Source organism: Notolepis coatsorum, assembly GCF_963971535.1.
Source record: "Notolepis coatsorum genome assembly, chromosome: 7".
NCBI lineage: Eukaryota > Metazoa > Chordata > Actinopteri > Aulopiformes > Paralepididae > Notolepis > Notolepis coatsorum.
Window position 1 is genome coordinate 83,803,282 of NC_140171.1, and position 21,820 is coordinate 83,825,101.

Here is a 21,820-nt window from a genome sequence, read left to right on the forward strand (position 1 = left end):
TCTGTACGACAAGTCATCAGGAAGGGTACAACTCTATCAGCTGAGTAACAATGTTCATCAAAGTGTTGAGTGCTACAGTGTAGGTTAGTTTATTAGGACAAGTGCATGACAGTAAGGTTAGTTAGGGTTAGATTTCTTTATTGTGTCTATTTATTGTGGCTATTGTGTCACAAAGTAAATAAACTCCATTTTAAATGGTGAACGCTGTGTCATTTATGTTTAATGTAGACCTTTTTTTATTTGTATGTCAGCTCTTCGACTGCCAGAGTGGAGTGGACTCAACCTTGATGACTTGGACTCGGACTCGGGTAATGGGGACTCGACTTGGGCTCTTCTTTGGTGACTTGGACTTGGACTCTGACTCAAACACTGGGGACTCGACACTCGACTCAGACTCGATATTTAGTGACTCGACTACAACACTGAAGTAGTGATGTACTGACTGTACACAGTACCAACGGAACATACTGTATGAAGTAGTGATGTACTGACTGTACACAGTACCAACAGAACAACATACTGTATGAAGTAGTGATGTACTGACTGTACACAGTACCACCAGAACATATGAAGTAGTGATGTACTGACTGTACACAGTACCAACAGAACATATGAAGTAGTGATGTACTGACTGTACACAGTACCAACCGAACAGCATACTGTATGAAGTAGTGATGTTTTAATGATTACTCTACATAAAGCAACTTTGATATTTCAATTCTTACATTTTCCATCTCCTTACCTGCACAACCATAAATTCTTTCTTTTCAAAATCCAGCTCCAAGGGTTAGCTTGATTTGTCCTCCCTGCACAATAAACATAATGATTCATACTTAATCACAAGTAACCACTCAGGTCTTGTTATGTGTCATACAGTTGGACAGTACAACAGGACAACATGGTCTCTGCTTTTTTCATTGAAGTGTTTTGAAACAGTGATAATAATTATATTATACAGTATATACTGTATATATATGTATCTATAATTGTTGGATATGTCTGCATATATCCCTCCCTATTCACATACCTGTATAATAAAATTTAATAATATGTACAGTATATATTATATCTATATCTGTATATATCCCATACCTACTCTCAATAGTTATACCACTGGCCAGCATGGCTTACCACCATATTCTTATATTCAGAGTTAATTATATTGTTTACACTGCTTATTTGTATCATTACAATAGTTGTATTGCCTATATTAATGTATTATACTATTACCATGCCCCTCTCCCATGTACCCCCCCCCCCCCATGCTACTACTGTATGATGCCCGCATTTCCCCAAGGGGATCAATAAAGGAATATCTTATCTTATCTTAGTACATTACCTGTATCACTTTATATAATTATACTGTAAATACATGTTGCATATATTACCAGTAGCTTGTTATATATATCACATTTAATTACTTGTACATTGTATATTATTATTGCACTTAACTGTTACAGTCTGGTACACTCTGTTTAGATGCCAAACTTCTTTTTGTTGTACTGTACGTGTGCTGTATAATGACAATACATTTTAATCTAATCTAATCTAATAAACATCAAATTAGAGACTGTTTTTTTCTTTTCAATCTCTCTGTTTTTGTTTATCTTTTTAAAGAATTAAAAAAAAAAAGAAAAAAAAATCCTGTGACCTGGTCCGCATCTCTGACAGTGATGTCGAGGGGGATGGATCCTGATGAGTGCTCAATAATCTCTCCTGTGAAGGTGTCCTGCGGGACACATGTATCTTCGCACCTGTAGAATTCGGGTTTGTTGTCGTTTATGTCGAGAATTCTGATCTGTACCTCTGCAGTGGTGAAGGCATACACCCCATGGATGTTCAGATTAGCCTCAGTAGCCTAGAAGAGAAGAGAGGAGAGGAGAGGAGAGGAGAGGAGAGGAGAGGAGAGGAGAGGAGAGGAGAGGAGAGGAGAGGAGAGGAGAGGAGAGGAGAGGAGAGGAGAGGAGAGGAGAGGAGAGGAGAGGAGAGAAGAGAAGAGAAGAGAAGAGAAGAGAAGAGAAGAGAAGAGAAGAGAAGAGAAGAGAAGAGAAGAGAAGAGAAGAGAAGAGAAGAGAAGAGAAGAGAAGAGAAGAGAAGAGAAGAGAAGAGAAGAGAAGAGGAGAGGAGAGGAGAGGAGAGGAGAGGAGAGGAGAGGAAGAAGAGATAATTGATAACTTTACTGCTAGGCTCATATTTAATACTAGTACTACTATTACTACTACTACTACAACTGCTACACTACTACTGCTACTACTACTACTACTACTACTACTACTACTACTACTACTACTACTACTACTACTACTACTACTACTACTACTACTACTTACTGCTAAGACTAGTAGTAGTAATTTAAATCATTATTATTGGAAATAAATAAATAAAAGAGACATGTACCTTAACAATCACAACAACCTCAACAAAACTTCCGTTGCCAATGGTTTCATGGTCGATTTCGGACTTGACTGATATTTCTCCATTATCTTGGTTGATTTAAAAAAAGGCATGTATTGTGTTCAATTACACTTGCTTGACTTGCTCACAATATAAACACACAGTAATACAGTAGATGCTTTGTTTTATCCTATCCAAGGGATTCGTTTTGTGACATTAATTCACATTACCTGGCATTAGACATCTTGACAACCATACTGGGTAATCTACATTGGAGGTGGTTGGGGGGGGGGGGGGGGGGGGGGGGGCACACTGTATAAACAAGCAAAACTGTACATTGAGGGGGGGGGGGGGGGGAGACACTGTATAAACAAACAAAATTGTACATTGGACTATTGACAAAACCATACTAGGTAAATGACTGTACATTGGAGGGGGTTGGGTTAGGATATTTACATGCTGCTCTCCAGTGTTCTCCAGCTCCTCGCACCTCTTGGCAGCCAGGATATGGACACATGGAACGTAAACACTATTATTAGTACAATTAGTACAACACATAAGTACACACACACACAGATTGCTATCTGAGAAAGTAACGTAACGTTAGTCTACTATATGTGAGCCGGCTACACCATTTGCCATGTACTGTATAATCTGTAGGCAAAAACGTACTGCATATAAACGGCTGATGACTCATAACTTCCTATCACGTTTGAATAATGCTGTAAAGTTAAGTAAAAATGCATTTCAATAGTAATGTATATTAAAGGGGAACTATTTTACTATTTCTTTCACTATTTGGGCACTTTTACACAATTCCTGTGAGTCTATGGAACACCTCTGTAATATATATATTTTTTTTATTCATTGTTTTGTATTTCTAATCAAGTCCTCAAAAACAGCATTTTTCTACCTCAAGATCTCGAGCTGTTTTGAGCTGATGTGGACTGGGGTGCAGGTGCTGGTGCCTGAGGAGCCACATTAACATGCAGCAGTGACTATATGACATCACATATAGGCACATTTTCAAACGACTCAGTTCAGTGAGGGTGAATATTGTGAGAGGAGAATTGGAAGAAAGCGCCAATATGAGAATTTTGAGACATAGATCATATTAATATAAGTTCACATAGCTAGGAAACAATGCTAAACACTCAAAAAGGCCATTTATAAGATAGTTCCCCTTTAAGAGCTTACCGATTGAGAGCTAAATCCACTGCCAACAGACGAGACGCGATATTTACTTCCTCTGCCTCTGAGGGAGGGCGGAGCTCGTCCAGCACGTTGTCACCAGCTGTATGAGAGCGCCCCCGCTGGTCATTGTTAACATTAACCACACAAAACGGCGTCAAACCGGCCGGCAAACAGCTGCTCCATGACAAATTCTGGCTGGATCTGTATGTAGGTATATAGTTGTATATATGTATAAAAATGGCTAGAGGAACTATACAGGGTAGCATACAGTTTTAGCAAATATTAATAAGGTATTATTAAAAAGATTATTGTTAACTAAGTAAATTTTTTCAATATAAGTCTAGTAATGTATGAATTAGTAAATAAAATATTATAGTATGTTCTGATGAGTAAATAGGTGGGATTAAATAAGTGTATGCTTCTTCCCACTCCTTTTCAAATATGTAAATGACAAAAAAAAAAAAGCTTGACTTTTTTTGTTTGTTCTTTGTTATTTTTTATATACATTTATTATTTGAACGGCTTATGGCTATATATGTACTTGATGTTTGTTTGTTATGTTGCATATTTGAAATAAACTTCAATCAAATCAAAAATCTAAAAACGGCAAGGGATACAAAGGTTGAAGCAGCTTTCTTGTGATTGGTGGAAGATTGTTGAGGCTTATGGGTAGTGGGTGTAGTAGTTACCATGGAAACAAGTAAAGATTACAATATAAAAGAAATGTTTGCAAAGATTAAGTTAAAACATTGACTTTTATTAGTTGCAACAGTAAAATAATGAAATAATCCATCCCTCCGTCAAATATCATGAACCTACACGGTTTGGCTGTAAAACTTTGATCTTAAATTTGATCTTCAACGGGTGGCTACAACAGGGGAACATCACAGTGGAACCTCACTCCCTAGGCCTATTGGAGGAGTTACAGTGAAACTACATGCTATGAGGTAAACATAGCAACACATCAATAGAGCGTGATAATAGCCACAACAAATTATTTCACTAATACAGAGTATATTGATAATAAACATAAATATTAAGCCAGTACTACCACCAGGCAGCTGCAGCTGTGGTGACATTCTGGAGCATTTGGTGTTGTTTGTTTAGAGCTCGTTGATAACACCTCACACAATGGACAAAAAAAAGACACGCATGTCAATCAATCAATCAGAAACTGACAGGAATACTTTTATTTCTAAGACAGAATCATGAATTATTTTATGTTCAGACTTTAGAGTTGATATAAACACCATGCAGACGAGACCCTGGTTCCTCTTCAAGTATCTTCACAGGTTCAGCTTTCTCCTCTGCTCCTCCTCACTGCTGCGCTTTACTTGATAAGGAAGCTGGACAGAGAGAGAGACACACAAGATGATTCTTGGGGTATTGCACACCCAGCGGCCATTGTTCCAACCCGTGTCATCTGTGACGGCGCTCACAAAGAAAGCTGTGTGTTGTGTTTAGATTGAATGGGTTTTCATGAATGTTGCTACTAACACACTGTGTTCTGTGTTGAATACAATTACATTTACATTTTGTCATTTAGCTGACACTTTTATCCAAAGCGACTTACAAGTTCTGTATGACAAGTCAGCAGGAAGGGTACAACTCTTTCAGCTGAGTAACAATGTTCATCAAAGTGTTCAAACGTGAGTGCTACAGTGTTGAGTGTATGTTAGTATATTAGGAAGAGTGCATGACAGTAGAGGACAGTAACAAGTTTATTTTAATTAAAAAAAAAAAAAATCTTCATTTCAGGTATTGATTGAAGAAGTGTGTCTTTAGACAACGGCGAAAAATGTATTGCACCATTGTGGAGCGAGGACCGAGAATAGGCGGCTTCTCTTTGATAACCCTCCCGGAGCTCGGATAGGAGTGGGTCTGAGGCCGCCAGAGGATGTAGAGCGGAGGGGTGTTGAGGGTGTGTAGTTAGAGACCGTTCTGAATGAGTTGAAGAGGCTTGGTGGTGGTGGTCGGCAGACCAGCCAGAATAGTAATATAAGGATGTGTGTTTACATGGAAATACATCTGCAGTCTTTCTGAACTGGACCGTTGATACTGGATTAATGCCTGGAGCTCACCGATGTCCAGCTGTGTTACAGACATCGGTCCTCGTGCTCGAACGGAAATGTATTCGTAACTCCACTGAAGTTGAAACTGGGTTTTATTTTAGGAACAAGGCTTGTTTCTCCTTCGAGGCTAAAAAGAGGCTGGTTGTGCTGGACTATGGTGATGTTATATACATGCATGCATGCATCCTCGAAATGCCTACACTCACTGGATTCTGTCTACCATGGAGCGCTGAGATTCATCACACATTTTTCAGTTCTTACTCACCACTGTACTTTGTATTCTCGGGTGGGATGGTCTGCCCTGTCCACCCGCAGACTCAACCATTGGCATATCCTTATTTATAATTCTTGGACTGCTGCCAATTTACCTACAGATATACATTCTCCAAAAAAGTATGGGCAGTTATGGTCTTCGTTCCCAGGGCTTATATTTACTAACTGTCCCCCGGGTCCGTACTGAACTGGGAAAAAGGGTGTTCAGATATGCAGCTCCCTCCACCTGGAATCAGCTACAAAACCAGCTGAACCTGCATGAGCTGGTCTCACTGGTTGCTTTTAAAACCCTTCTAAGCGATATGGAATCCAGCACATCTGGCTGCAGATCTTTTGACTGACTTTAAATGGTTCTGTGAATTGTCCTTGTTTTTGTTTTAACCCTTTCACCGCCGCACTACCAAAACGGTTAACCCTTTCACTGCGAAAATACACAGAAGGTTAACCCTTTCACTGCCACACGACATTTTCGGCGACCGTCGGTTGTGTGATAGTAAAGGGTTAACCTTCTGTTGTGTGGCAGTGAAATGGTTAATTGCTACTGTATATGTTTGTTTTTTAAATTGTTTTCGTCTGTAAATGTGAAATTGTAATTTTTTTTATAAAGACGTACGAACTTCTCGGGCCGATTTTGGCATGATCAAACTTTTTTTTTCTGGGTGGCCTTGTACCCGTATTGACACTATTAAATAAGATGTCATGTTGTACAGTATGACTTACTACTATAGGGTCTTTATACCTATTACATATTAATACTACAACTGTGTACATGCATCTGATTACTGATTACTCAGTAGTATTTATATATTCTATACCCTATATTCTATATTAATCACCTCTGCATTGTATGTTACTATTGCACTTTACTGTTACATTTGTACTCTGCCAAACGTATTTTTGTTGTATTGTACTTGTGCTGTATAATGACAATACATTTAATTTTTTATCGAATCAAATCTCATTTTGATCAGTCGCAAATTACCTTTGCGTTGCCTGTGGACGCGGTCCTGTGCACACGGTCCTCACGTGGGTCAGCACGACCGGCGTGCTTAGCCTCTCTCTCCCTTATAAGGAGCTGGCGGGGCGTTTCTGTATGCAAATGTCAGGTGTACGAGAACACACTTCAGTTTCAGAGTGACGTTCTTAATTTTGGGACATTTTGGCCATTTACGAACACCGTTTCACGCATTCAGGCATCCGGAGGAGGACTTTTGTAAATTTGTTTGTACAAACTACTGACGAAGATAGTTACGTACACTTTCGATCATGATGTCACAGTGACGGTCTTCGGACCTGTGTGTGTGTGTATGTTTATGTGGAAAAATCAAGAACACATTTGAGAATACACACCAGCAAATCAGGACCTGTTTCCAAATGTTCAACGTCCTGATTTAGTTTGATGAGCTAATGTTGTGCAACCACGTATATATATGTTATTGGATCGGTATTTCTTTTATTCTCTATTTCCATTCATAAATCACCCAGCAAGGCTGTGGTACTGTGTGGCAATGTGTCTGAGATCGCAAAGGTCCAATACCGCAGCCTGGTGGTATGCGCCCCCCTTTCATGCATTCATGATGGAACATTATATACCGATCATATGCATTTTTTTTTGGATCCACTTTTTCTCCCATTTTCTATTTTTCTCCCATCCCAATTTCGTATCGTCCAATTCAACCCTCCCCTGTCTCCAACGCTGTTTCTTGCCTCCCACAAGCCGGCTGCAATGTGGACGAAGCCATACATAGCACGAGTCCCCTCCGATACTCGAGGTAGCAGCCGTCGCATCTTTTCACCTGCGCGGCGCGATCTTTCAGCGTCAGGGGTCTGCGCTTTGGAGGGGCGCCGCCCCCATCGCTTCTTGATTCTACTGCACAGGCACACCAACCAACCTGTAGGAGTCGCTGTCCACAACGTCCCCACCCCTCAGTTTTCCCTCCCCCTAATACTGCCAATTGTATTAGTACGGACAACCAGCCAAACTGAAAACAATGTGGAGAGCTGGGCTTGAACCCAGCGTCTCCAGCATTGGTGGTGAGTGCCTTGCCCACTGCACCACCTAGCCGCCCCCGATCATATGCATTTGAATTTTTTATTGTAGCTTGTGTAGGGACGAAATGCCAATGGATTAAGTATAATATAGGTTGCGGGCTATTACTAGCCTCCCAGGAATTACCCTAAACCGCTCTAAAACTATACTTATATTCACCACGGTATAAAACGGGAATGTATGGATGGAAAAATTCTTTCTTTTTCACATCTTGAACGATAGATACTCGATGACAAATGGGCCATAGTATTGCATCCATAGCTATAATATAGAATATAGTTATAGCCCTGCAAACAAGGTGACCGACTCCATTGGTTTAATGCGTGGCAGCACATAGCCATATCCCGTTCCCAGCGTGGCAGAGAAAGAGTTAATATAGTGCCACGTGGTTAATATACAGTAGTGCCACGCGGTTAACACATTGACGACCAGCGTCCCACGCCGATTTATAGGCCAGAGGACCGAGCGTTGTCAACAAACCGATGTACTTTCTAACAGCTATATATATACTTTATAGTATTGCTATCTGTCCATTCTCATTGTCACTTGAGTGCATAAACCGTGCCTTCATAATGGCTTAAAGAAAATAAAAATCCATCGGTTGGTTGTAATTTTATAGCGCCGTGAATATAAGGTTTATCGCAGTTTTCGCCTAGTCTTTTTTCTGGGGAGCTAGATAATAGGCTAAAGGCTAGTCACGTTATATCAAACGGCATTTCTGCTGTATATATACGAATGAAATCAAACAAACTGCGTAGCATCCGGACTATTACAGAGCATCTATGGATGAAATGGGGGCTGCGGGGAACGCCGATTACTATTATTGGTTAGCAATACAGTGTGCGTTCACGTAGCCATTTACACTGATCGATCACGTTGCGTTTTAAAACAATGTCCAATCCAGCTGTAATTTGGGGGAATAGTATCCTACCGTCAGCCCATGTGATCGCCGGCAGCATTTCGTCATTAGTCATCGGAATCTGGTAGATCGATATGTCCATTGGTTGATCATAAATCCCATTATTCCAGGCTGAAATCTGCGTTCGGTAACGGGATCAAAGATGGAGTATGTTCGGCTGGGACCGAGGCTCATATGAAACACCCACAGACAGTAAACATTTTTTTCTTCAATTGCCCTCAATGATACTGTAGTGGAGCGATGGCGCCCCTAAGCGGATCTGGCCGGTATTGCATGTTTTGAAAATCAAATATGCGGGTAGGTCCTGCAAGTCGATCGGGGAATAGCGTTATTAATATGGAATAAAACAATAACAACTTGCCACGAGTGGTCCACTCGTGGTCCCTATAGTGTTAATGGGGAATGACTGTATGAGAAGCGTCCATTCAGTGTGAGAGCTACACTAACATTCTATGGCCTCATGAAGTCAGAGCCTCAGTCATTGTCTAAAGAGCAGCTCCAGATTTGACATTCCAGTTTGGAGGGTTCAGAGTGTTGTTATTGTTATTATTATTATTATTATTATTATTATTATTATTATTATTATTATTATTATTATTATTATTATTATTATTATTATTATTATTATTTGGCTTCAGGAGAGAGTGGTGCATGTTCAAAAACAGTGGCATTCCCCTTTAAAGGTGCTATAGATAACATTTTATGTAGACTAATAATTTTTTTATAATAATACATCCACAGAGCTTTTACAGAGTTGCGGAATAAACCTGACATTACTAGTCTCTCAGAGGCTGCAGTGGACTGCAGAGGAGTTTGAAAGGAACATGCCAATATATTAATTTAAACAATAGATAGAATATGCTGCAGGGTGCTGTGTGGTTGCCATAGTTACCTGTAAGGGTACCCATGGTACTTGGACCTGAAGATGGAGAGCAGGAAGCTGAAGAAGAACACGACCAGACCCAGGCCCACCAGACAGATGACTGGAGAGAGAGAGAGATAGAGAGAGAGGGAGAGAGAGTTCAAATAAAACATTAAAATATCATACACACCCCTAGACACAAACACAGGGGCGGGGCTTCAGGGGGGGCTGTAGGGGCCCGTCGCCGAGGCAGCAGGCTCCGCCCCCCCGAGGCGGGCCCTGCTGCCTCGCGCCACTCAGTGCACTGACGTTTGTGGTCATATTAGGTATAAAGCATTGTAGCCTATAATATATGACTAGAGTTGAACTTGTGCTGCTATTTTCACACCCACATTTAACGTTAAAACATGAAAAATTGCAAGTGAATCCCTTCTATTGTCTCCATCTTCAAATGTATTTTGGGTAAAATCGTCATCAGCCGTCCATCAACATACGTAAATGAACATCATCATCAATCACTTGTCAACAGAGCACTGCCTAAGCATGAGCAGTTATAAACACAAAAGTGGAGCGACAAAACATGAAAAAAGATGAAAAGGACCAAGGAAAAGACTAATTGTCCAAGCTAGATGTATATTTTTTCCACCCTACTCTCCTCCTGCGGGAGGAACCTGAATTTGTTGAAGAGCCCCAGCCCGCCAACAACGTTAGTGGGGGTGAGCCAGATTTACAGGTAGGCTACAATCACGGACACACACTGTCAACAAAAAAAACTTGAGTTTGTGGTAAATGTTGATATCATATGGTTGTTGTTACTTCGTGTAGTATCACATTAAAACGTCCCACTCGCTGGTCATCTCGCCATGATGTGCTTGTTGCGTTAAGGCACAGATATGGAGACATTATAAAAGCCCTCGTCAAAATATCCCTTACCAGTGACAAAAAGGATGAGCGCAATGCTGCAAGTGCACTCAATAATACCATAAGCAAATTTCGCTTTCTATTTTTGGTCAACATGCAGACCAATATTTTGGAAAGCATAAATTGTGCTTCACAGTTACTGCAAGCAAAAGACGCGGATATTCTCAAAGCATCTACTCTACTGCAAAATACCATCAGTGTTTTGGTGGAGTAGCCTATAGGGGACAATTTGATGAGGCGAAGTCCGCCACTCTTGCCCTGGCTACTAAATGGGGAAGTCAAACACAGTTTGAAACAACGCAGGGCCAGGAAAGTTAAGCGTCACTTTGATGAACTTTCTGAAGACAGCCGCCTCACTGACGCAGAGAGCAACTTTCGGGGGAACGTTTTCAATGCATGTCTTGATATAATCATCCAGCAACTGTCCCAAAGATTCACCAGCTTAAATGCAACTGTGAACATGTTTGAGGCAATTCACCCCAACACACTACTGCAAGCACAGGAGAGCACCATAGTCGGGACATCGCCGCCAGCTTCTCTGACCAGCTGCTTTCTTTCAGAACCTGTTTCAGGGACCAGATACAAAAACTGAAATCTATCGCGGATCTCGTAAAAATGCTCATTGTTTACAACCCAGCAGTAACATCTACCATCAGTGAGGTTTGCACAGCCTTCATCTTATTTCTGACTCTGTATGGGCCGCCGTGCCAATTTGACTATACACTGCTCTGTGCTCTCGTGGTCTGCAGAAATGTAATCATTTTATTAGGCTATGTTTTCATTGTTCTTGTAGTTTGTTGGCTTTATGTCATGTTATATCATTATCTGTATATATTTCGTTTCTATAGCCTTTGTAGAAACGCAATCTTAAATATTACACCTTTTCTTTGGTTAGTTTTCTTTCAAACATTGTTTTAAATTGTAATCTTAGACTGTTTGTGACTTTTTACGCACAAGCGTCAGATTACCACCCCGGACTCCCGATATAATGTCAAGCTTTATTGGGTTTAAAGGGCCCGGTCATGTGGCCCCGCCCCCCGGCCAGGGTCTGATAGGTTCCGCTACTGCACAAACACACACATGGTTTGGGATCAATTCACTTTCAATTCATCTGCTTCAGGCAGTGTTGTAGTCGAGTCACTAAATCTTGAATCTCGAGTCTGAGTCGAGTCTCGAGTCCTCAGGGTTTGAGTCCAAGTCCCCATTACCCTAGTCCGAGTCATCAAGGTTGAGTCCACTCCACTCTGACAGTCAAAGAGCTGACATACAAATAAAAAAAGGTCTACATTAACACATTGGACACCAGACCCGAGATAAGTCGGGTTAAGTCGCCATCGCTTGAGCGCCAAACCTGAGAAAAGTCGGGTTTTGGTCGTTATTTCTTTTATTCGCTATTTCCATTCATAATCCATCGAGGGAGCCTGATGTTATCATTGGGAATGGGTCTGAGATCGCAAAGTACAATACCGCCGCCTAACGCCTTGCGGCCGGTATTGCACATCCTTGGAAACCCTCTGGCTACCCTCCTTGTCGGGCAGGAGTAACATTTATAACACATGGATTGGGGAGAATCAAGCACCGCTGATTCATGTTCTTTGGTGGATTATGTTGGTAACACGATCGACATCAATACTTGGAATGGCGATCAGATAATTGGAATATTCTTTTTGCAGTACATCCTAAGGGCTATATAGTATCAATCTTGCGTTGATCCAAATGGAAGTAAATGGAAGATTGCTCCACTTCTACAAGGTCCATTTGCATGTTCTTGGTATCTAGGGACATCTATTGATATCAGGGAATGTATTCCCAGTGTCAGAAATATTGTGACTGTTACTAGGCTTGAGTAAATTGTAATGAACCAAAGGAGAATATCAATAAAAAAAAAATTCCTTTGAGAGTGAATAACACCATGCTAAAAATGACCAGACATGAATAACTGCCACTGAGCTCGTTCAGCACCTTCTTGAGATCACGTGTACAAAAAATCTAAGCAAATTAATAAAGGGAAGATTATTAAACAGAAGGTTTTGTAGATATAGTACTGAATTCTGCCATCCGGACACATGCAATTTTAAATATGATTATAGAATATAGAATATCAGGCCTATAAATTACCTTATTATGGCCAAGTTGGATCGGGCCAAATATCCTCTTTCCAATGGCAGAGTTCAATCTGGATTTAGTATCACCAGGCCGTGAAAAAACGTGAATGAAATCTACTGTAAGTACAGTTACTTTTTTATAATGGAAATGTCTCCGCCATTTTTCATCAGATTGCAACACAGTTTTTTGCTAGACGTTCACAGCAAGGTAGACAAATTAACGATAGGTTATGACTATAACCAAGTTCTGTTAGTTAGGGGCGATGCTTGGCATCACACTGCACTATCTCGCGTACGTGCACGCGTACTGAATAAACCACAAATGTACCTCTAATACCAGTATTAGTCTGACCACACCCCTCATCAGCTTACCTTCATAAGCAGGTGTGTGGTCACCTGCTCTCCTCCTTCCCAAGCTTTCACCACAAGGTGAGGACAAGGGCTGCAGCGGCCGTCTGATGCCAAGCATCGCCCCTAACTAACAGAACTTGGTTATAGTCATAACCTATCGTTCTGTATCGTTAGTGGCTTAGCTTGGCATCACACTGCACAAGGGAGGCCAAGCGGAGCCACTGGCTGACAAATACACCCCGCTGACAGCCCCCCCACAACCATCAGAACAGGGAGGGCCGAGCCCCCCCGACCCCCCCTAATGGCGGGTAGCCCCCCTATTAGGGACGTCACGGGAGGGCGACGGACCCGACCGTGCGAAGAGGCACTCAAGCAACTCAACGCACAGGGTGAGCAGACCGTGGCTTGACCCCACGACTACACACACGCACAACCCGCATGCCACCCGGGAACGAACGGAGGAACAACCTCGTTACTGCCCCCAGAATCACGGGGTCAAGGGCAAACCCAACCCCGTGGCAAGGCCGTAGCAGCGGAGCACGAAGGAAGACCCAGACCCACCAAAAGGACTGGACTCCCTAGAATGGGGGCCCGGAGAAGTCCATGATGCCAGCATCAAGACCCCACCAGGTGGGCACGTAGTGCCCCGCCCCCCACATCGCCAGCGTATTCGGACAAAGGCCCCTCAGTTACTGCACCTGGTATTCCCAGGCGGAATCCCATCCAAGTACTAACCAGGCCAGAACCTGCTTAGCTTCCGAGATCGGACGAGATCGGGCGTGTTCAGGTTGGTATGGCCGTAAGCCGAGCGGGCCCCGTCCTCCCAATAGTACACCGCCTGGCACACTGACCCTGCAGAACAGGCAGTCAGCATGGCCGTAAGCACACAAAAAAGGTTAACCAACGGAAGCAGGCAGCGCACCGGGGAAAAACCAGGCAACAGGCTGTTAACCCTAGCCTGGAGACTGCGGACGAGACAGGCGCCAGAGGGGACAGCTGAACACAGCCGCCCCGGCGGAAGGAGCGTAAGCTGGCGGTGTTGCATGACCAAGCCTCCATTTAAAAACCCCCACCCAGAGGGGTCGAGGCAGAGAAGGCTGACACGATTGGCAGACGTCATGAACGTGCAGGGGCACCCTCAAACGGTGAACCCGGGAGTTGACACTGCTCCAACACACCAGGGAATCAACCACCTCTGTGTTACCCAATGCGGTGGTTGTTCCTATAACCCCTCAAGAAAAAACTCCAAAACACACCTGCGGGTATACACCGGCTATACCGCAGTACAAGTGTTTCAGTTTCCAAAAAGGGTTAACCCAGGCCTACGGGTCGCAAACATCACTTCGGACCGGGCCTGGCGGTACGGGAAGCACAGGGTCACCAGAGGAGGTCAAAAAACCACCCCCACAGGCCCCTCTTCGCCATGCGTGAGAGAGGAGCGAAAAATAATGGAGAACCAGCCCCTAAGCACACCGTACCTGGTATTCCCCGGCGGTCTCCCAACCAAGTACTAACCAGGACCAACCTGTGTAGCGGCCGAGATCCGACGAGATCGAGCGCGTACAGAATGGCATGGCTGTAAGCCATGACGACAGTGCTGAGTAAAAACATACCCAACCAGGGTCTCCATAGCGCTTAACCCTGTGACACCCAGACCGACCTGGCATTTTTCCCCCTGAAAAAAGCCCAAGTCCCTCAGGGTACCAGAACAGCAGATCTGCATCCCCGGCGGACAACGGGTTCAACTGATCTGGACCAGCGTGACCAGAACCAGTCCCGTGCCCTAACCACGCCGACATGCCTACTCCAGGAGAAGGGCAGATATGCGTGTTGATCTTAACATGAAAAGAAGGCGCCACCCAGACGTTCGGACGAACCGCGCCTGGTGGCCCACCCCAAGGGCGCGAGACCCCACCACATATGTTCAGATCCATCCCGTCATCATCCCCCAGACATGAACGAGAATCCGTCGACAACCCACCCAGGTCATGGGATGTGGTCGTCGGAAGAGGAAAAACCCCCATCTCAGTTGCTTTATAAAAACGCTGTTTCAACCACAAGCAACCAAGGCGTGCCAGTCAATCGCCTGTTTACAGCGAGCTAGCACTATACGTGCGTCGGGACACACCCCCATCAATGAACAGGCTAATTAGACCTGTCATTGAATCCCCAAGGCGCCCAGGGGAACGACAAGAGGGGTGTGACACTCCCTAACTCCAACACTTCTGGAATAGAAAGAAGGAAGCATCAACAGTATGTATCCCAGTCTACACAGCCGGGGTAAAAAATGTTCACATTTTTACATCCCACCACCCTCCCATAGGAAAGAGACGGGGATCCCCAGAGAGACTTCCCACGCGAGCTGTACAGATTGAAAAGAATATATTGCACCTTGAGCCATGTAAAAAACTGGTTTTAGGGCCTCCGGGGAAGAGGCACTGAACCCATACACACTCAATAAACGAATTGAATCGAATATACATACAATAGAAAAGGACCCTTCTAGAGGGTCCACTCACTTTGACAATCTGAGGAGGAAGGCTCTGTACTCTGATGGAGGCTTCCTCACATGGAAGAAGGAGTCCGAACTCACAGAAGGCCTGAATAGGCGCTTGGTGAGGAGGAGCCCTGACCACCCCCCCTGAAAACAGATCCATCACATGGACCTGAACAGCACACGGAAGTCCTACCAACAGAGACGCGCACGGTGACGTACTCTATGGCGGGGGAATTCCTGCGGTGCACACGCCCAATATACCAGGCCGTGGGACCAGGAACTCCCTCCCCCCCCCCTCCCCCCCCCCGTAACGTGCCGAACCGCCACGTGACGGGAACCTTGAAGGACAGGGGGTGTACCCCTGACCGACAGAACAATGGGGAGAGGAAAGGTTACCAGTTCACCCCTTTACGACCCCACACCCATGATACGATGTAACGACAAAAAGAGAATATGACACAGTCATAGTCAGCTCTATGAAGCGTTTCACAGCTCCACACAGCGCATGAGCTAACCTGCTATCTGATTTTTACTAAGGAAAAACACAGAATAGAGAGGGCTCTAAGAACCCCGGTCCAACATACACATGTGCTTCTGTGGCCAGTACAACCCAGTTGTAGGTCACATGACACACACAACCCATCATCACCTACAAAAAAAAATGGCAAAAACACTCAACAGAGGAACGCCGTTTCTTTCACAATGAGAGAATACATCATTCTTGATTAGTATCGACCACAGGCCTTGCTAAGCACACATGACAGCAACCAAACCAATTTCCCTTTAGGAAATAAGTTTCTCCAGCAGATTTAGCACAACCTCAGCAATCAAGCTAAGAGTTACATCGTATCCCTACCACACAAAAGACACAATTAATGCACAACATGTCTGACAGGAGGATGAAAAAGTCCCCAGGGAACCGGGGGGGAAAACACAATCCTCCTATTTTACCCTCAATACGGCCAGTTAAAACAGGTTAAAACCTGTTAATGTGTGAACACACTGTTCATTGTCATTACAGTCTGAGAAAGAACATTCTTTTACTCACTTGTCACCAAGCATAGCTTCATAGGTTAGTTGCCTTAGTAGTGAGTACACGGTACACATAAACACCATGATGTTTCTCACACAACAACCAGATCATTACATCACGATTTGCACGGAGAAGCTAACTGCCAGTGACAAAAAACAGCTCACACATAACCCGCAACGTATCCTAAATGCATTGCAACAACACACGTTTTGGGAAAAAACACCGCTATTCACAATACATTTAGCAAAGTAAAACCAGAAGACGTGTTATGAGGTCTGGTCAACCCCGTTCCTACCCGGAACGCAGATCAGCGAAGTGCAGTCACAGACACCGTAGGAACACAGCCGTCCTGTGTTGTCCGAACTGGGTAGCGTCACCGCCCCAACCCGTACTACAGTCCCCCGTTGATGCAACCTTGCCGTCCAGGCTCAGGGCAGGGTCGACGAAACATCCCCTGTCAAGGATGACGTCGCGGTCAAGAGTGTAAAACATGTTAAAACCAAAGCACGTTCAACAGAATAGCATCAAGCTAACGGCGATCAGAAGCGAGCTCACGGCGGCGCGCGAGAAGCTAAGCTACCCCGCGCCAGCCATGGCCATAGCAGCAAGCTAACGTTACCTAGCGACCACGACATGCTAGCCCCGCAGCTAACAGCTGACTGGCTAATAGTAGGCCCTAAGCAGGCCATGCAGCGATCCAGCAGGCTAACGCAGCAGTTAACAGCTGACTGGCTAACCGCAAGCTATGAACATGTAAACAATGACATAACACTCACCCAGACAGGCCGCCGTTCTGAACCTCTCCTCACTTTTTAAGAGAAAAGAGAAAACAAGATGTCAACACCGCTTCACAACGGTGACTTTACCACATCCGACGGAATCAGCACAGTACCAACTGGCCTGTGTAGCTGACTTTGAACATGAATCTGCCGCTATCGCACATTACATGCACATATCCCCTCGTGAAGGAATACTCTCATTTGGATATGAAAGATGGGGTCTTAACACGGTGACAGAGAGAATCCACTCGTCCAGAACACACAGGGATCACCAGTGTCAATGGTCGCGGCCCACTAGTTAAAACTATAATGGTCTCCAGACCAAGGCCTTCTGTCGCCTAGGCGGCTAAACAAAGGACCCTAGCCTGGGGCCGGTTTCCATAAACTTTGTCAAGAAGCCCCCATAGCACTAACAGACAAGTGGAGCCCGCCAGCAAACACTACTCACCCAACCTGGAACGCACCGCTTCTCACAACAGCGGCATGTCCGACAGTTCAGCTGTGGCCTGACAGGTTTCACCCCAACAAACACAGCAAGGAACTGCAGTTGAGAAGCATGCAGCGGCGTGCTCCCAATACGAAAACCGGTGGAGGGTTTTTAGAATGATCATCATCTTCCAGACACTCCAGTACGAAGACAATATCGCCGTATTTTCTCGAAAATAGTGAGAGAGAAAATAAAGATATGATGTCAACGTATCCTTGTTTCCCAAAGCTGCTCCTAAACCTTTCTTCCATCATGGTGTCAAGTGTGGGGATCTACCGAGGCACTTCTTCCTTGTGGTGAAAGCGAGAAGGAGGAGAGCAGGTGACCACACACCTGCTTATGAAGGTAAGCTGATGAGGGGTGTGGTCAGACTAATACTGGTATTAGAGGTACATTTGTGGTTTATTCAGTACGCGTGCACGTACGCGAGATAGTGCAGTGTGATGCCAAGCTAAGCCACTAACGATACAGAACTGTGTTCTACTTTATGCCAATAATGTTCAGGTTTGTGGTAGATAATCCTGAAAAATAAGATAAATAAAAAAGAAAATCCACAAGTCATATGCTTGAGCTGGGTAGTGTCGTCTTTCGAAATTCCAACACCCATCGAAAGCCCTGGGTCTCCTCTCCTCATATGACTACAAACAAAATGGCGGCACGCATTTCCTTGCGTCGATATTCGCTAGTTTCTGAATAGATTTCCAAAACTCATATTTCACTAATAACACTTTAACCTATTGGTAAACAAACGTATTGCTGAAAATATACACTTTGACTGCTGTTTTGACAGGGTTAGGGTCTTTACTCTTGGCTACATTTGAAAAGAAAACAGTCTGTAGAGATGGATTTATGGCCTGATGTCATTTGCGGTCCACCGCCGCTTAACTCATTCAGCGCCAGCGTGTATCCCCATCCCTGCTGTCAATGGGCCACGCTTTAAAAGATAGGCAATTTCACGGTGCGTCACGATGTTTGCAGAGCTATATCTATATTCTATATTATAGCTATGGAGACAATACTATGGCTCATTTGACAGTCACTATCTCTCGTCCAACATGTAAAAAAAGAGTACATTTCTTCATGTATACGTTTGCGTGTTATCCTGTGAAGAATATTGTATAGTTTCATAGTGATCCGGGGTAATTCCTAGAAGCAGAGTTATGGAGCGCTATGTGCATTTTGCGAAAGTCGTTCGTGTTGCTCCCCTGGACACGATACTATTTCCAAATCAAAGGTATATAATAGGTATTATGTTTCATCATGAAGGCATCAAAGGGGGGGGGGGTTGTTTTGTGATGCTCTGATCGTCAGCAACGACATACGTTTTGAATACTACATACGTTGATTGTTGCGATCGATGTGAAATCATTGTAGGATCAAAGTAGGATTGACGTCATACCTTTGCTAGGAGGTATTCCAAAATGAATATTCCAATTGTCTGATCACGATTTCCAGTATTGGTGTCCATCGTGTCCCCGACATAATCCGGCACAACACATGTATCGAGTGTCCTGGACACGTTCCAATGTGATCGGGTGAACCGCTAGGCTTGCCTGTACCAAAATTGTGCGCCCGGAGGAAATTAGAAAACAGGATCTAAAAACGAGTTTACTCGTCCTTGGCGCTCAATGCATTGGCGGCCAAAAACGAGTTAACTCGTCCTTGGCGCCCAATGTGTTAATATAGCCATCAATATCTTATCCTATCTTATATCAATTAGGGCCTATTACAAAAAAAGTCTGAATGCAGTCAATGCTCGAGTCCAAGTCCAAGTCTGAGTCATCAGTGCTCAAGTCCAAGTCGAGTCACAAGTCCTGAAAAGCAGTCCTGGACTCGAGTCCTACAACACTGGCTTCAGGAGATATTTCTTCTTTCCAAACAGTGACAGACGTTCGTCTCACGAGTAAATGAGAATGGATGTATCATCATCAGCAAGTAAAGGGTGATTACTGTTTCAATTTAGAATGGATTTAATTAAAAGTGAATTGATCTCAACCCTGACACACACACACACACACACACACACAATCTGTCTCCTCTACTCACTCCTGCATTTGTTATCCATTACTCATGGTTTTATGTTCCTGTGTATTCTTATTGTCCTCCGTTTCCCTGTGGTTCTATGTTTCTTTGTTTTCTTTGTTTCTTTTTTGCCTATTGTCAGCGACTTTGGATCTTTGAAAAGCGCTATACAAAATAAATGAATTATTATTATTATTATTATTAATCAAAACAACAAAACTAAATACAAAAAAAAGTAATTATACCAAAAGCTACTTATACTCAATAATAACCTGAGCTAATTCGCACCGACGTACTTAATGACTTCTCTGATTAGCATGCTAGCACCACACCTCTCTGCATCTAAACATAGCTATCCTCTGATTAGCATGCTAGCACCACACCTCTCTGCATCTAAACAGAGCTATCCTCTGATTAGCATGCTAGTACCACTCTCATTACCAGCCATGTGGAGCTGTGTTGTTTCCAATTATCAGCTTAGATGGTCGCCTCCAGCGGAAGAAGCAGCTTTGATCTGTGTGGGGTTTGGTTGATTGGTTGGTTTGTTTGTCTCTGTGTGTTCTGTGTGTGTGTGTGTGTGTGTGTGTGTGTGTGTGTGTGTGTGTGTGTGTGTGTGTGTGTGTGTGTGTGTGTGTGTGTGTGTGTGTGTGTGTGCGTGTGTGTGAGTGTGTGTGTGTCTCTGTGTCTGTGTGCATATGGAACACGCTTCATTGTGTTTCTCAGGTATAGTAAGTGATCGCTATGAAGAATAGCAGAAATAGAGAGAAATAGAGACAGAATACGTATGTATGTGTGACAGATATAGAGAAGTAGAGTGTGTATATGTGTGTGACAGAGAGGGGTAGAGAGAGAGAGAAGTAGAGACAGAATATGTATATGTGTGTGACAGAGAGAGAGAAGTAGAGTGTGTATGTATGTGTGACCGAGAGAGAGATAGAGTGCTGTGTGTGAAATCATATTTCTCCCAGATGTCACCAACATGAAAGAAAGGCATCATCTGTCACAATCATTCTCTCTCTCTCTCTCTCTCTCTCTCTCTCTCTCTCTCTCTCTCTCTCTCTCTCTCTCTCTCGTGCGTTGTGTCAATAAGGGCTTTAGTTGTTGATATATCCCTACCCCTCTAAGGACTCTCAAATATCGAATGTATTATTGTATTAAATATTGTAGTACATACATGGTTAAATTGGTAGATATTGTTATAGGGAGATGAAGTCTGACGTCACTTTGGACCGCCCGCGAGGTCTACCCGTATAGGGATTTATCATTGGGAAAATGGATTATCGGCTATTGTAACAATTCTGCCTCATGAACATTGGCAAGCTTTCCATTTTTGCACAAACTGAGTTCCCTTCTATCACTAACATTATTGTTTAAAGGGGACATGCATTGCTATTCCTTTCACTATTTGGGAAACTTTACACAATTACTGTGAGTCTATTGAACACATCTGTAAGGTTTATTTAAAGGGGACCTGCATTGCTATTCCTAGCACTATTTAGGCAACTTTACACAATTCATGTGAGTGGCAGACAGAGAGAGAGAGAGAGAGAGAGAGAACTGTGTAAACACTCTGCGTGCAGGTCCCCTTCTCTTTCTCTCTCTCCCTCTCCCGTTCGAGGAAGTCTACCACTGTGCACTGCTACAGCTTATGCTCCCAAATCGAGAGAGAGAGAGATAGAGAAGGGGACCTGCAATGTTTACACAGTGCGCTCTCTCTCTCTCTCTCGATTCGGGAGCATAAGCGCGCGGCACAGTGTGTATGTGTGCTCTGTCGCGAGGGTCTATCTGATTCTCCCTCTCTCTCTCTCACTCGCTCTCTGTCAAACCCCGTTTGGTGCGCTACAACCACAGAGCCAATCGG

General features: G+C 43.7%; 1 protein-coding gene across 1 annotated transcript in view; it reads right to left on the reverse strand.

Moving 5' to 3' along the window:
• Window positions 1–4,393: 4,393 nt before the first annotated feature.
• Window positions 4,394–21,820, reverse strand: part of LOC311231688 (dolichyl-diphosphooligosaccharide--protein glycosyltransferase subunit TUSC3-like) — a gene marked incomplete at its 5' end in the record, with an annotated part of 107,261 nt that continues 89,834 nt past the window's right edge. The window contains 2 exons of the mRNA XM_084318316.1: window positions 4,394–4,934; window positions 9,795–9,885. Of these exons, the coding sequence (XP_084174442.1) occupies window positions 4,919–4,934; window positions 9,795–9,885 (107 nt within the window). The 3' untranslated portion in view covers window positions 4,394–4,918. The remainder of the gene's footprint in view (window positions 4,935–9,794; window positions 9,886–21,820) is intronic.